We start from the raw sequence: 15,662 nt of genomic DNA, 5'->3' as shown, positions 1-15,662 counted from the left end.
GATGTTGGGTCGTTTGGTTTGGGCTATTACAAACAAAGCCACTCAGGGCATTCTTGTGAGTTGCTCTTGCATGAAGCCCGAGCAGGGGAATCGCCAAATCCCCCCTGCAAAGGAGGGTCTGCACACTTCCCTGGAGCTCTGCATCCTCACCAATATTTGGGATGGCCCTCTCATTCCTTCCACATTTGGCCGAGTCTCTTGCATCCAGGGGGTGACCCCTATCGTTCCCTTTCTGATGTCCCCAGGCCTCAGCCATGCTAGGCAAGAGCTGGAGAAATGAACTCCTTACCAACCAGAACACTTACCCCACAGTCAAAGCAGTTGAAGGAAGAGTGGAAGTAAGGCCGTGTCCCAAGCCCGTACATTTTTATAAACATTTCGGACATAAAGAGTCCTAAGAAAATGAATTCTGCATAGTCTAGAAGGGGAGAGGGGGGGAAACGGAGAGGAGGTTAAGTTTGTGGGGTGGGGATAGTTCCAGGTGGCTCTGACTTTCCTGTTAATAGCAATCCCGTCCTGCTCTGGCCTGGGGAGGCAGGGAGAGAGGAGAGTTATTGGTGGCCTTGGCCAAAGATTATGCAAGGCTTCCTTTCCATGGGCCTCAGTTTCTCCTCTATTAAAGGGGAGGAACAACAATGGCCCCCCACCCTCCAACCCACCAACCCCTGACCAATCTTAAAAAGGAGTGAGGAAAAGTTCCCTGGCTCTCCCCCTTGTAGTTTTTGCCCTGGTTCAGTGAGAAGGGCTGGATGTGGGTCATGGCCAAGGACCCAGGTTTTGTGTTGGCTGGTGGGTTCCTGGGTGCTTACCATGTTTTTAAAACTAATGCACTAACAAACTAACTGGCTAACTAACAAAACAGCCAATGGCCCCAGGATGCCAGTGTATCACAATCTAAGAATGATGATTAATCCACTTTTATATGCCTGAGCTTGAAAGGAAAAATAGAAATCGAAATCATAATGGTGTCCTCTTAGTAATCCTTGTGTCAGGGACTTAGCTGGAGATTCAGGGGCAACCCATCTAAGGTACAGCTTTTCTCCCAACTTGGAAAACCTATCTGAGGTCCCCTGGCAAAATCCTGTCTTGCTGATGTCTAAAAGTCTTCAACAAGATAAAGCATTCTTGTCCTTTGGTGAGAAAGCATAATGGTAAATGCCTTGGGGAGAGGTAACATAAGGGTATTTGTCTGCTACAGCAAAGGCATGGCTAATTTCAGGACCTTTTCTGAGAGAGCTTTCTTGGTGGGGTAGGAAGATGAGTCATCAGGAAGGGTATGGATATTCACCCCTGGATGGGAAGCGGGAATATGGAGGGTGTCTCAGGGGAAGAAAACATATAGAAAGGAAGACGGAGGACTCAAAACTTCCAAGAATGTCAATTTTGGTCACATAACTAATTCTGTTTGAAAGTCAAGGGTGTTTATTAAATCATTCTTTTAAGAGATGGTTTGAACTGTCAAGGTCCTTCGCATTCATTCCTGACTGAAACTTCCCCTTAGTTTTTTGGACTCCAGGGAGCTCCTAGTATCTGAAGGAAACCAAGGTCTAGGATCGTCAGGCCAAAATATCAGCAAGGGAAATCTGTCTATAACATCTGGTGTATTCTAAGAACCACCAGAAACAACTCTGGGAGTACTTAAGAGTTTCTGAGATGCTTGCTTCCCAGTTACCATGGAAACCTGAGAGCTGGCAATGCACAAGACCTGAGAGAATTGTCTGTAGCACTGGTGGGTCTGGAAGAACTTTCAGGGCCATCAACTCCAATTTCCAGATGAGAAATTTGAGACCCTGGGAAACTACCACACTTCACTGATGCCAAGACACACACTTTGGGGTGTATCTTAAAATTGACATGTCTCAGTGTAAGATGGTAGCACTGCTTTATTTCTTAGTGGCAAATAAGATAGAAGGGTGCTTTATAAATGAAGATGCTTTCGATTGGTGGATGATGGGAGTGACTTGTCCAGGGTCACATGATGAGTTAGGAGCAGTGCAGACATTGAGAATCCAGGTCACCTGGTGACCAGGGAAGGGATCTGTCATCAGACACAGCTTGGATTCTAGGTTCAAATCCTGGCTTTGTCACTTACTAGCTGTGTGACCCTGGGCAAGTTACTTAACCTTTCTGTGTCTCAGTTTTCTCAACTGGGGATAATTAAAGGACCTTTACAGACACAGAGGCCCAGGGCAGGAAGTCCCAACCCCCTGTTCCTGAACCAGGACAGACAGAGCAAAGTGATTAGTGCAGAGAATATGGGAGATTAAAAATAGACTACAAGAGGAGGTTAAGACAAGAAGTATAGAGTCCTCATTTGTAAGACTCCAGGGGGACCAAATGCAATTACTAAGTTTGGAACTAGGTCAGAAGGAGAGCTGGTCCCTGGGGGGTGTCCTGAGGGGGGTCAACCAATGTGACCGAGAACAAGGAAGGTTACAAGGAAACAATGACCTGGACCAGGCTCCTGGGCCTCTCCAGGCTGAAGACTCGACTATCTCCACTGGCTGTCTGGGTCAATTCCAAAAGAGGTCAGAAGGGGAAAGAAGCCACAGACCTAAGTCAGATAAACCCAGTACATGCAGGAGGAGGGCAGCCATCAGGCAAAAAGGTTGAAGGAAATCTTCACTTGGGGCCCACAAGCCAGAGCCCGGGCATGGACTTGCCTTCCTCACTGCCCAGACACTACTCTTGTTGATTTCTCAGAGCTCTTTATTTTTTAAATACTGGTTAGAAGTCTCCCTACCTTTCACTGCTTCTCCTCACCCTCACCTGGCCATCAACTTTGATACTATCTTATGCTAACTCCTGGAATCTGGGAATAGGCCCAGAAGGGCAAAGCCTTAGGGGTCCTGGTACCCCCTGAGGGAGCAAGATGTCCTCACACTTGTTGGAGGAGATCTTCTAGAAATGAATTCCAGGTTTAAGGAAGTCAAAAAGAGCAAGAGAGGAAAGGGGGGAAAAGCAGAAGGTTTGAAAGAAGAGGGGAGAAGCCAGGAGTGTCAGAAATGAGCAGAGAAAATGGAGACAACATAAGGGCCACTCTTTGTTCCTAAAGCATCCCCATCTCTCAACCACAAATTACTTATTTTAACATCCTCAGAGATACACCCATTAATTAGATGTGTGTTTCTGTCTCTATCTGGCTGTTCTGTGGTCTCTACCCTTTTCTGTCTCTCTTCCAACGCCCCTTTCACCAGTGTCCCTATGCCTCTCTCTTAAAAAAGCATCACAGTAGTATTTGGTGGCCTGAATTCCAGCTTCCAGCCCCCAGGCCCAAAGAAGATGGGCTCTGTTGTTGTGGTAGCAGTTACAGACCCACCCAAATGAAAGGACAGATTCAACAAGAGCCAAGGAAGGAACACACACCACCAGAGGAGGGGAAGGGAAAAGGGTGTGAGGAAGGGATTGGGGAGCAGGTGGGTGCAGGGCCGGGTGGTACTCACAGAGGAAGTCGGAGAGCCACTCGGGCTGGTTGTAGTGAACAATAGCAACACACAGCGTGTTGAGGGCTACCAGACTGAGCACAGTCCAGTAGAAGGCCTGAGTTTTGACCATGCGGCGGATGTAGAAACGCATCCTCCTCTCCTTTTTGTGAAAAAAAGTCGAGTTCTCCAGCTTGGCACTTTTAATGCTGGCTCGGGCGAAGGGAGACCCTGCCAAGGAAAGGATAGAGAATGTCAGGGTGTTCCTGTGGAGGAAATTAACTGATGGGCGGCCCAGGCATGGAATCGGGCCAGGGGATCCATTAGCCTCCCTGGTGAGCCCTCTGGCCCGAGGGAACCAACATGACCCAGGGCTTAGCCTTCCAGAGACGGAGCTTACAAGAAGGCAAAAATAATAGTATTGGAAACAACCAATGAAAGTTCTGGATGTCAGTGGGGAGGCAGATGGCTCTCCACTGATGGAGTCAACTTTCTGTGTCTCCCTCTCCTGGCCACATCTGATGATTCTGGGGGTCATGCCACAGGGGGAATGAGGAAGGAGCTCAGGACCCTTGGTGCAGGGCCAAGCAGCAGAGCTGCATGCTGCATGCTTGGGAGGCCTCCAGGAAGAGGTGTGAATAGGACCCTAGTTTCCATGGACACTTCACTTTAGGCATGACCACCAAGGAATGAGCCACCAAGGAATCTGCCTGCATATACTTTTACTTGCGGAACATCTACTGTGTGCCAGACTCTATTCTAGGTGCTCAGGATACACTAGTTAACAGACAGAGCCCTGCCTTTCTGGGCCCAATCTCCATCTGGGGAGAGAGACAGCAAATATAATAAAAAAGTAAATTAATAGTGTGATGCAAGTTACAAAGAACTTTGGGAAAAAGAAAAAGTAGTGTAAGGGGATGGAGAGCCCCAGAAGGGACCATGGGGCAGACTGCCATATTAAGTCAAGTGGTCAAGGTGAAGGTGTTGACCTAAGTCATCTCAGTTTTGTAGGAAGAGTTAACAGGTCTTGAGGCAGAAATATGCCTGCCTGGCATATTTGGGGAATGGCATCCAGAAACCAGTATGGCCGGAGTGGAGTGGCTGAGGGAGAGAGAAGGAGTTGGTGAGGACAGGGAGGGGACAGTGTGGGACAAGCAGGGCTTCATGGGCTGTGGGGAGAACCTGGGCTTTTGTTCTGAATGAGATGGGGACTACGGAGGTTTGAGCAGAGGAGGGAGGGGACCCTACTCAGGTGCTCACAAGCGCCCCCTGGCAGCCGTGGGGAGATCAGACTGTGGAAGGCCAGGGCAGGAACAGAGAAAGGGTGACTGGTCCAGGCCAGCAATGATGCCGCTTGACTCTGCGGTGGCGGAGAAAGCAGAAGAGTGGGCCGATTTGGGATGTATTCCTTAAGGGAGATGTCAACACCTGCTGTTGGATCAAGTGTGAGTGTATGAGAGAGGGAGGAACCAAGATTTTAGGTCTGAGCCCCTGGAGGGACAGAGCTGCCCTCCAATGAGAGTGGACAGGTTTGTGGGGAGGTTCGGAGCTCAGTTTTGGATGAACTGATTTTATCTTCTAAATGATCTCTTTTTGAAAACCTTCAATTGCACTCATTTGTTTATTGTTCTTTGGTTCATTCACTCTTTCACCTATTCACTGGCTTGTTCATTGACTCATGCATCCATTAGCTGATTTGTCCAGTCACTCATTCGTCCATCCAGCTTGTGCATCAACCCCATCCCACCAGCCAGGCACTGGACACAGCAGACATCTCACAGGATGCCACTTTCTCCCTATTCACAAATTTCTAAACACACTCCTGCTCAGCAGCAGCTGGCCAGGCCTTGTAGCTGGACACCTCTCTCATGTCCATCACCTGCCTGACCTCACAGGCATTGAGAACCCCAAGGTGGCTCCTCATGGTCCTTCCCACTTGGGGCATTTCTGGCCCTGGTGTCTGTAGCTCCCAAAGATGTGCCCAGACCCACAAGCATCCATAGGGCATGACAGAGAGGAATGAGACTTTCGAAGGTCTCAGGTCAGGTTGGGATGCTCCATGGGGAGAAGGAGGGAGAGAAGGAGAGAGAGAGAGTTGGGGTAGAGCTCAGTCACTGGGCAGGAGGCTCCCACCCCTACTTTTGCTGGAGCCTCCCTGAAAAGCTGGTTCTATCACCAACCACCAAATGACCTTGGGCAAGTCACCTTGCATCTTGGGGCTCCAGTGTCTCCATCTGTAAACTGGGGACAACCACACTTCCCACCTTGCAGGGCTGTGGGGGGGAATACACTTTAGCATGATGCTGGCACATTATGCTTATTGGCCATGATAATCTTATACTGTAACCCCAAGAGATACAATGAGGATCTGGTTCACATGCCAACTTATGGAGCAAGTCTTTCCTGATCACTGGCCTGGAAGCACATCCCTCAAGCACAGCACGCTTGGGGAAGGGAAAGAGAAGCAAATGTTAATTGAACACCTACTACATGCTAGGCCCGTATTAGCTGTGTATTCTCATCTGTGTTGTATTTCATGCTCCACCTTGACCCATCCTCATCTCTGATTTTTCTCTGTGGTCTGGAATTGTAATTGCAGGCAATCTTTAGATCTTAAAAATATTTTAATAAGAAACTTTATGAAACCCAACAGATCCAAAGTATTATCATTTCAACATAGCATCAGTATAGATATATGTTAAAGAGATGGTTTACACTTTTTTTTTTTTTTTTTTTGGTACTAGAACTTCCAAATCTGATGTGTTAGAATGAAGCACATCTTGGTTCACACCAGCTATACCCAAGAGATCAAGAGCTACAGGTGGCTAGTAGCAGTCTAGAATGTTCTCTGGTGAGGATGGTAGTCTGTCACCACCCAGGTTTAATCTGGGGATTTGGGGCAATTGACAGGTCCTTAAAATTCTCTGTAAATGGAAATAGGTCTTGCCTAAGTTGTGGGTTGAACTGTGTCCCTCAGAGAGACGTGCTGAACTCCTAACACCCAGTACCCGTGAATGTGACTTTACTTGGAAGTAGGGTCTTTGCGGCTGTAATCAAGTTAAGATGAGGTCACACTTGATTAGGGTGGGTCTTAAATCCCATGACTGGTGTCCTTATAAGAGAGGAGCCACACAGGTGCACAGGAAGACCATGTGGCGACAGAAGCAGAGACTGGAGTGAGGCACACAGAAGCCGAGGATCGCCACCACCCCCAGAAGCTGTGCGGGGCAGGGAACAGGTTCTCCTTTGAAGCCTTCAGAGCCAGCACGGCCCTCCCAATACCTTGATTTTAGTTTGGACTTCTGGCCTCCAGAACTGTGAGAAAATAGATTTCTGTTGTTTTAAGCCACCCAGTTTGTGGTATAACATGGCAGCCCTCATAAATGGATGCACGCACCCCGTTCTGCATAAAGCCCAGTTTAAAAACTTCTTCGTGAAGCTTTGCTTTTCCACCAAATTCCTCCCTGCCCATACAGCCAGCCATTAGATTCCTCATAATTAGACTTTGTCACTTTTAAGTAACTTAAACTTATAACTCATGTAATTACTTTTTTAATTTCAAAAGTAATGCCTGTCACTAATTCGTACATTTTAGAAAAATGTCACACAGAAAGTGAAAATCCCTTTCAATCCTCCAATTTCCACATTTTTAAGTAGCTATACTTAATATTGTTCTTAAAATGGGATCATAAATTTTACATAATGCTGTGCAACTTGCTTTTTTCATTGAGAAATTGATTTCAAACATTTTTCCATGCCAGTAGCAACCCTGTTCTTTTTCCTGGCTGCATAATAGTCCATCATGTATAAATACTGTAATTTCTTTAGTCATGTCCCCATTTCTGGGCACGTGGGTTGTTTCTGGTTTTCACTTTTTATTTATTTATTTATTTAAAAAATATTTTCTTTATTTATTTGACAGGGAGCAAGACAGCGAGAGAGGGAACACAAGCAGGGGGAGTGGGAGAGGGAGAAGCAGGCTTCCCACGGAGCAGGGAGCCCGATGCCAGGCTGGATCCCAGGACCCTGGGATCATGACCCGAGCCGAAGGCAGACGCTTAACGACTGAGCCACCCAGGCACCCCCTGGTTTTCACTTTTTAAAAAAATATTTTATTTATTTATTTGAGAGGCAGAGAAAGAGAGAGCTAGAGAGAGAGAACACAAACAAGGGGGAGCTGTAGGAGATGGAGAAGCAGACTTCCCACTGGGCAGGGGGCCTGACATGGGGCTCGATCCCAGGACCCCAGGATCACGACCTGAGCCAAAGGCAGACGCTTAACTGACTGAGCCACCCAGGCATCCTGTGGTTTTCACTTTTTAAAAAAATATTTTATTTTTAAGTAAGCTCTACACCCAATGTGGGGCTTGAACTCACGACCCTGAGATCAAGAGCCACATGCTCTACTGACGGAGCCAGCCAGGTGCACCTCTGGTTTTCACTTTTTTGAACACCAGAAACAACACTGTTGAGAAGAGGCATAGGCCTTTTGCACACATGGAAGAAATGTTTTTGAAGTGGAAATGCTAGGTCAAAGAAAATAAACATCCATAATTAAATAATACCAAACCATATATTGGAAACACTGCAAATTACACGCCTGCCAACAACATATGACAATGCTCATTTCCCCACATCCTTGCCAACACTGGGTAGTATCACTTTTCCATCTTTTCTAGAATGACTGATGAAAAATAATTTCTCTGCCAATTAAGAGCAGGTACCCAATCTTATCCATAGGGGAGATCCTGACTTGAGTATGCCAATTTTTTTTTTTTCAGCGCCTGGCATTTAAAACATGTGGTATGAACAAAATATATTTGCCTATCAAAATACAACAAAACATTAAAAAAAAAATGGAAGCAACCTAATTGGGAAAATGTGTGGGCCAGACAGAACCCATCAAATACACAAAACACTGACGGAGCACTCCCGTTCTTGAACTTGCCGGAAGGAGGGAAACAGATGTATTCCACAAGTTGAAATAGAACTAGTTCATCGTTACAAGGAAAAGAGTGTTTTGGCTAGAAATTAAAAATGCAAATTAAAACAAGCTTTAAGGTATCATTACAGACCTACTTCACTGGGAAAGGAAATTAAAGGGGAAATACGCAGTGGCCGGGATGGGGGATCCATGATCGTATGAGTACTTGGCAAGTTTATAAATGGGTTCAGTGCTTTGGAAACTCAGAATGGTTCTGTGAATAATGAGTTGAAAAGCTGTCAATATCTTTGATCCTATAATTATTCCCCAAGGAAACACGCCCAAAGGGTGTGGGGAGTAATTGTACCTCAATGTTCGCAGCGGTGCTTCTCATTGGGGCAAAAATTGGAAACAACTCCAACACCATATGATAGGGCCACGGCCAAGCAAACTACAGTGTAGCCACCCTTATGGAGTGAAAACAGCAGAGTACAGAATAGATGATGCCTGTAGACTGGAACTATGTGTATATGTTAAATTCCCTTCTCCCCTTCCTTCCTGCTGTTTTTTTTGGGGGGGGGGCGGAGGGAGAGGGAGAGGGAGAGAAAGAATCTTAAGCAGGTTCCACGCTCAGCACAGACCCTGATGCGGGGCTCCATCTCGTGAACCTGAGTTGAAATCAAGAGTTGGACACTTAGCAGACTGAGTCATCCAGGCTCCCCTAAAAGATTTTATTTTTAAGTCATCTCTGCATCCAACGTGGGGCTCGAACGCACAACCTGGACATCAAGAGATGCATGCTCTACCGACTGAGCCACCCAGGCTCCCCCCACCTTCTTGTTTCTCTGCCTCTAGTTCTTCCTCCTGTCTCTCTTTTCCTGCCCCCTCTTTCTTCCTCCAACCACACAGGTTAAATGCCTTCTCCCCTCAGAGTCATGTGTTATTTCCCCTGTCTGGATGCTCTCCCACTTTCATTACTCGGAGAAGATCAAAAGCAACACAATCAGGAGGGGTGAGCAGGGGAAGGGTAAATGTCCCCTCCCCCTCAAACCCTGCCCTTGGCGACAACCAACAGCAACAGACGGAGTACAGCCTGCCCCATGGCTCTCTCTGCTTTCACTGCCATAGCGAACTCCTACCCATCCTTCAGTTTTCAGCTTCAGTGTCACCTCCTCTGAGAAGGCTTCCCTGATCACACCCCATTCTTCCAGAGCAGGCCAAACCCGGGGTGTCTCCTCTGCAGCACCATTACCATGACAGATTTATTTCGGTAATTATCTGTTCAACATCCGTGTCCTGCACTTGACTGCAAGCTCCACGTGGGTAGGGATTTGGCTCCTGTCTTGTTCACAGCTGGCACCCAATAACAGCAGCCCCTCAGTGAGCACTAATGAACCCTAATATCATGACTGGGAGCTTATTCTCTGCCAGGCACCCTTCTAAATGCTTAATGTGGATTCTTTTGTTTAAGTTTTCACAATGGGATTAGGAGACAGGCACTGCTGTTATTCCCATCATCACATCATCTGCCCCAGGACACACAGGCGGAAAGGGGCAGAGTAGGGACCCAAATCGAGGGACCGTGGTTCCCAGCCCTTCAGCTCCCATCTCTCGCACGATCAGTGAGAGCCGAGCACCAGGCTGGGGCAGGAGGGACTCACCCACAGAGGCGATGTCGGCCAGCTGATCCTCAGCCTCTTCGGGGTTGAGCAGGTCTGTCTTGCTCTTCTTTATGGTGGCTCTCCGCAGAGCTCCAACAATGGAAACATGGCAAGAGAAAAGGACGTTACCCTTTTTGAGACAAGACCATATCTCGGTGTCCTTGGGTTCTTGGCGCCAGGGACTTGCTACATGTTGTTGGGTTAATTAACCCTCGTGGTCATCCGGGTTGGTGGGAAGTAAGAGTACGCCCATTTTAGAAACGTGAGACCGAGGCTCAGGGAGGTTACATGATTTTGCCCCAGGGGTAAAGACGAGAATCAAGTCCTGTTCGCTCTGACTCTAAGTCTGGGCTCTCAGCCACCCTCTCCCCTCTGGGATGCCTGGGACTGGACATACCGGGACTCCTATGAAAGCAGGCCCACCCTTGACCTTTAGCACGCTTGCTAGGCAGGCTGAGACTGTGGATGCCTTCCCTCAATATTTAGGTTCTATTCCTCCCCCATGAGCTCTCCAGGGGACAATGAGTTCAGGCACAGACTCCCAACAAAATGATTTAGACACCCCCATGAGTCCATCTCTTCCCCTCCCCCCAAAATAGTAAAACCCATTTTGTAATCTACTCAGATAAAGCCCAGCTCCTTTACTTCCTTTTCAATCCTGGTATTTTTCAATCCAAAGTCATTGCTCTGTCTAGCCAAATTTCTAACATGTGAGACAACTGTCTTGAATAGTAAGTTGGATTCTTGGTTATTGATCTATTTAGCGAACACAGATGGGGCTGACCCTGAGCCAGGCACTGTTGTAGGCATTCTATTGGAAGCATTAATGCAATCTCCATAAACTGTCCAGTGAGGTAGGTATTAATACTGTCATGCCCATTTTATGAATGAGGAAGACTGGGGCACATGGTTAAAGCAGAAAGGGCAGGTCAGAAAATGTAAAGCCTGCACCAAGGTCCTGAAATGCCCCAAAGAAGCAGATTCGCCCCATGCCTGTATCTCCCTGGTCCTGACTGATCTCGTGTTTGTTCTTGGAGTCGCCTGGGCTCTGAACATCCATCCCCTGGAAGCCCCTCAGAACCAAACAATCTGTCCCCTCAGCACTGGCTGCTGTGTTCTCCCCTGGGACCCAACCCTGAGCCAGGTTCAGAGCAGTTACCATCAAAGGGATGCCTCTGTTCCCCATCAGTTTCATCCTCGGCGAGGATCACCTCTTCTGAAGAGGAAGAGCACATAGTTAAGCTCCAGCGCCTGCAGGCCTCTCCTGGGCTGGGTTCCCTTGGGTCAGGAAGGAGAAGGGTCTGCCCGGCCACTTTCGCTCTCCTCTTGCTGATTGTGGCAGCTGCTTTGTTCTTCCTGACTCCCAGCCTCACTTCAACAACAGTGTAAGAGCCAACACCACCTCTACCTCCCTCAAAATAAAACCCAGTTTCCTTACTGTGACCCGTAAGGCCTTGCCTGATTCGGCCCCTGTCACCTCCCGGTACTCGCTTCCTCCCATTTTCCCCTGCACGTATTCTGCTCCGGCCACACTGGCTTCCTCGCTATGACTCAACACCGTTCCCACCTCAGGGCCTTTGCACTTGCTATTCCCTCTGCCCAGAACCCCTTTTGCTAGACATCCATAGGGCTTCCTTCGGGTCTGCTCGGAAGTCACCTCCTCAGAGAGACCCTCTCTGACCACCCCACCTCCTCCAACTGTTTCCCACTTCCTACCCTGCTTTATTTTTCTTCTCAGCATTGGGGAGCACTCAACAGTATATGTCCTTGTTTATTTTCTGTCTCCTTCAGTAGAACGCCGGAGCCTTGAGGGCGGGGATTTGGTCTTTTGTTCACTGCCATATCCTCAGTGTCTAGAACAGTTCCGGACACACAGTGGGCGCTCCATAAGCGTCTGCTGAATGGCTGAACCAATAAACGCGTGCCCACTGTGTGTCGGGCACTGCTCTTTCTTGGTGGCTTAGCTTGGATGATCTTACTGCATACCCCACAGCCCGGCAAAGAGAGACACTATCACACCTCCGTTTAACAACCAAGGAGACTGGAGCGCAGGAAAGTGAGCTTCGCGGCTAGGAGGTGGCAGAGCTGGGATGTCAACCAAAGTTCCTCAGCTATTACGTGACATCCTATCCTGGTGTCGCCCTGGAAGTTTCTCTACCCTGCTCCAGATTCCTGTTGCTGAGAAGTGGGGCCACCAGGCCAGGTCCTCTTTCTCCCGCTGTTAGGGTCCTCCCCTCACCCACCCGCGAGCTGCATGCAGGACCCTCCGTGTGCTCCGAGGCTCCTGGGACGAAAGGGCCTCACCTGCTTTTGAGATCCACTCCATGTACCCATTGAGCTCTCGTTCGATCTGCTGCTGCCGCCTGAGCTTCAGAAAAGCCCGTCGGTTCTCCACCCGCTCCCTTTCTTTGGCAAACTCCCTGCAGAAGCAGGAAAGAGCCAGGTCTGGCTGTTGTCAGCATTTTAGGGACTGTGTGTGTGTGTGTGTGTGCGCGCGCGCGCGTGTGTGTGTTTGGGGGTTCAGAAACTCCTAGAGGGCAGGCAGTGGACTTTAACATGAGGAATCAGGTGTCCTGGGAGATCAGAACACCATAGGGGTTGGGGGTATTTCTGCCAGCTTCCCACGTTATCCAACAACTGCACCCAGCTGGAGGAAAAAAGTAAAACCACAGAACCATGCCACGCCAACCATCGCTGGCTGGGTACTCCATTCTGATTCTCTGCACTCTCGGGTGAAGAATATTTTCAGCCCTCTTTTAAGTTAGGCCAATGAGACATAAGCTGAAGATTTCTGTGGTAGCCTGATATATATCCTTCCCCTTCCTGTTCTCTCCCTCCTCTTCATGTTTGGAATGTGCGGTGGCCCTCTTGTGAGTGTGAGGCAGCCATCTTAAGACCATGAGGCATCCATGAGACTGAAAGCCTCTGCTTGGTAAGGATGTCAGAGTAGAAAGCGAGAAGGAACCGGGGTCCCTGATGGCACCGTGGAGCCACCATTCCAGTCCCCAGACTTCTTATGACGAGAAAAACAAAACCTATTTATGATCAAGCCCCTCAAACCCCAAACCCACATTCAGTCTTGGGGGTAAGGGATACTGTGTGTCATGAAAATGCATATTTGATTGTATACTGAAATATATAGTATATTTGGAAAACAGGGGAAGGAAGGAACCCAATCTATTGGCTTTTTTAAAAACGTAAATTATAAAAAGTAAAGCTCTACAGAAGTTTCTTGTGTGGTGGGTTGTGGGTTGGGAAAGACTTCTGAATGAGAGGTCTGCATTGGAAAGAAGCTCCCCTTTCTCTGGGTGAAGGTTGCTCAATGCCAGGGGTACAGTGTTGTGAGCTATGGTTGGGCTGGATTCCAGCCTCCATGAGTCCTTTCACTAGGTGCTCTCAGCAGTGCACAACCTGTGCACCTGTACCTGACTTGCTAATAACTTCCTGGCTAAGCCAAGCCAAGGGAAGGCCTATTCTCCGCCTGGAGAATGAAAACAAAGGTTTGATGGCCTCTTTATGGTCAGAAGATGGTGAGGGGGAGTGGGATGGGGAGAGTAGCAGAGACTTACCCTGACAGCACACCCAGCACGAGGTTCAGCATAAAAAAGGAGCCAATGATGATGAGGGGGATGAAGTACAACCAGTTCCAAGTGTTCCCTGAGGCATCGTTGCTCTGTGGGAGGTGAGGAGGGAAAGCAGGTGAGTGTTCATGGGACTCAGGTATGACCTGACAGGTGGGAGAAGGGGGAGCTCTGCTCTCAAATTTTCTTGGCCTATGGAGTCCTGGAGCTCTGGAAGCCCAGACAGAAATGAAACGGGATCAATTAGTGGGGGAAGCCCCAGAGGTACCATTAGAAGGACAAGGCCCCCTCTAATCATGTAGCCCTCACAGGACCCAGGAACCAGCATGAAACTCAAGAGAACTTCCCAGACCAAACTCCAGGAAAAAAAAAGAACAAACCCAATCAAAATGTAGAAATGATCCCCTGGTTGCCTCCCTCCCCCCTGACACAGTCACACTCTTCCCTTAGAGGAGGTGCATGAAGGCAGAGTCTGACTACCAGGTTAAATCACCAAGGCAGACGGCAGGGCTGTGAGCCTGTGAACCCTCAAGTGTCTCCCTCCTCTGTGCCCTGCAGCCTCAGTGTGAACCACAAAAAAATTCTCAGAAGTGCCCAGCTCAGTTTTCAAAGAGGCAGGGAAGACATCTACAAGTCAAACATTCTCTGGAGAGAAGAGAACACTGTGCCAAGAAGGAAGTAAGAGGAGGGGATGAAAATCAAGAATAGAGAGAGAAAGAAAAAGAGAAATCTAAAAACCAGTGCTTATGAAGTACTTACTTGTGCCAGATGCTCTAAGTGTATTAGCTATGTTAGCTTAGTTACTCATTTAGTCCTCATGATGACCCTATTTTTATCATCATGCCCATTTACAACTGGGGAAACTGAGGCCCAGAAAGACAAAAGTGCCAGCCCAAGGTCCCAGAGTCGGTTGGTGGTAGACATGGGATTGGAACCAGGAGGTGTCCCAGAGCCCACGGATGTAAGCTCTGTGCTGGGGAAGCCCTGGTGTCAGCAGCCGGAGCAGAGGGAGCCTTATGGTGGCTCAGCAGCTCTGGGGCACCAGCAGAACATGGGGCCCCCATGTGTGGCTTTAAAAGCTCACCTTTAGAAGCACCTACGATGCTGCTGCCACCAAGCAGAAAGGCTAGGATGAGAAAGACTGATACTATCAGGTGTTGAGGAGTCTGTGGAGGAGGTGGAATCCCCATATGCTGCCCATGGGAGGGTAACATGGTGCATGAGTGGTCTGTGCCTGGTGTAACAAAGGACCACAACCAGGGGCCTTAAAACAACAGAAATTTATTGTCTCACAGTTCTTGGTGGCCAGATGTTTGAGATTAGGAATGTCAACAGGGTTGGTTTCTTCTGGAGGCTCTGAGGCTGATTCCATCCTATGCCTCTCCCCTGAGGTCTGGGTGTTGGCTGACAATCTTTGGTGGTTCCTTGGCTTATAGAGGCATCACCGTGGTCTTCACCTTCATCTTTGCATGCCGTCTTTCTTGTGTGCATGTTCATCTCTCTGTCCAAATTCCTTCCCCCCTTTTAAGGACGTCAGTCATATTGGGTTAGGGCTCACCCTAAGGACCTCATCTCCCATAAGGTCCCATGTCCAATTAAGGTCACATTTTTCAGGTACTGGGTGTTAGGACTTCAGTATATGAATTGGGGGAGGGAGGACACAATTCAACCCATAACATGTGGTACAACCACTTTGGAAAATGGGTTGGAAATTTCTACTAAAATTAAGTCACGTACCTGTGCTACCACCTGGAAATTCCACTCCTGAGTCCTGGATAGTTACCCAACAGAAATATGAATGGCATGCACAAGATTGTTCATAGTGGTGATCTACATAATAGCCCTAAACTGGAAATGGTCTGAATCCTCATCAACAAGAGAGAGGATAAATAAATGGAATATCATGCAATGAATGACTGCCACTTATCACATGAAACCTTACAGAGTTAGTGTCAAGCAAAGGAAGCCAGACAGAAAAGAACATATATGGAAGATTCCATTTATTTATTTATTTACTTTTTAAAGATTTTATTTATTTATTTGACAGAGAGAGACACAGCGAGAGAGGGAACAC

At 48.1% G+C, this 15,662-nt stretch overlaps 1 protein-coding gene across 1 annotated transcript in view; it reads right to left on the bottom strand.

Moving 5' to 3' along the window:
- CACNA1A (calcium voltage-gated channel subunit alpha1 A) overlaps positions 1-15,662 on the bottom strand; it is a 208,045-nt gene that overhangs the window by 78,046 nt on the left and 114,337 nt on the right. Inside the window, exons 7-12 of the mRNA XM_044913037.1 lie at positions 13,577-13,680; positions 12,312-12,427; positions 11,167-11,223; positions 10,008-10,097; positions 3,444-3,653; positions 306-418 (exon numbers count right to left, since the gene is read on the bottom strand). Of these exons, the coding sequence (XP_044768972.1) occupies positions 306-418; positions 3,444-3,653; positions 10,008-10,097; positions 11,167-11,223; positions 12,312-12,427; positions 13,577-13,680 (690 nt within the window). The remainder of the gene's footprint in view (positions 1-305; positions 419-3,443; positions 3,654-10,007; positions 10,098-11,166; positions 11,224-12,311; positions 12,428-13,576; positions 13,681-15,662) is intronic.

This window comes from Neomonachus schauinslandi, chromosome 1, assembly GCF_002201575.2.
Source record: "Neomonachus schauinslandi chromosome 1, ASM220157v2, whole genome shotgun sequence".
NCBI lineage: Eukaryota > Metazoa > Chordata > Mammalia > Carnivora > Phocidae > Neomonachus > Neomonachus schauinslandi.
The sequence above is the reverse complement of the archived record's forward strand: the minus strand, read 5'-3'. Positions and strand labels throughout refer to the sequence as shown.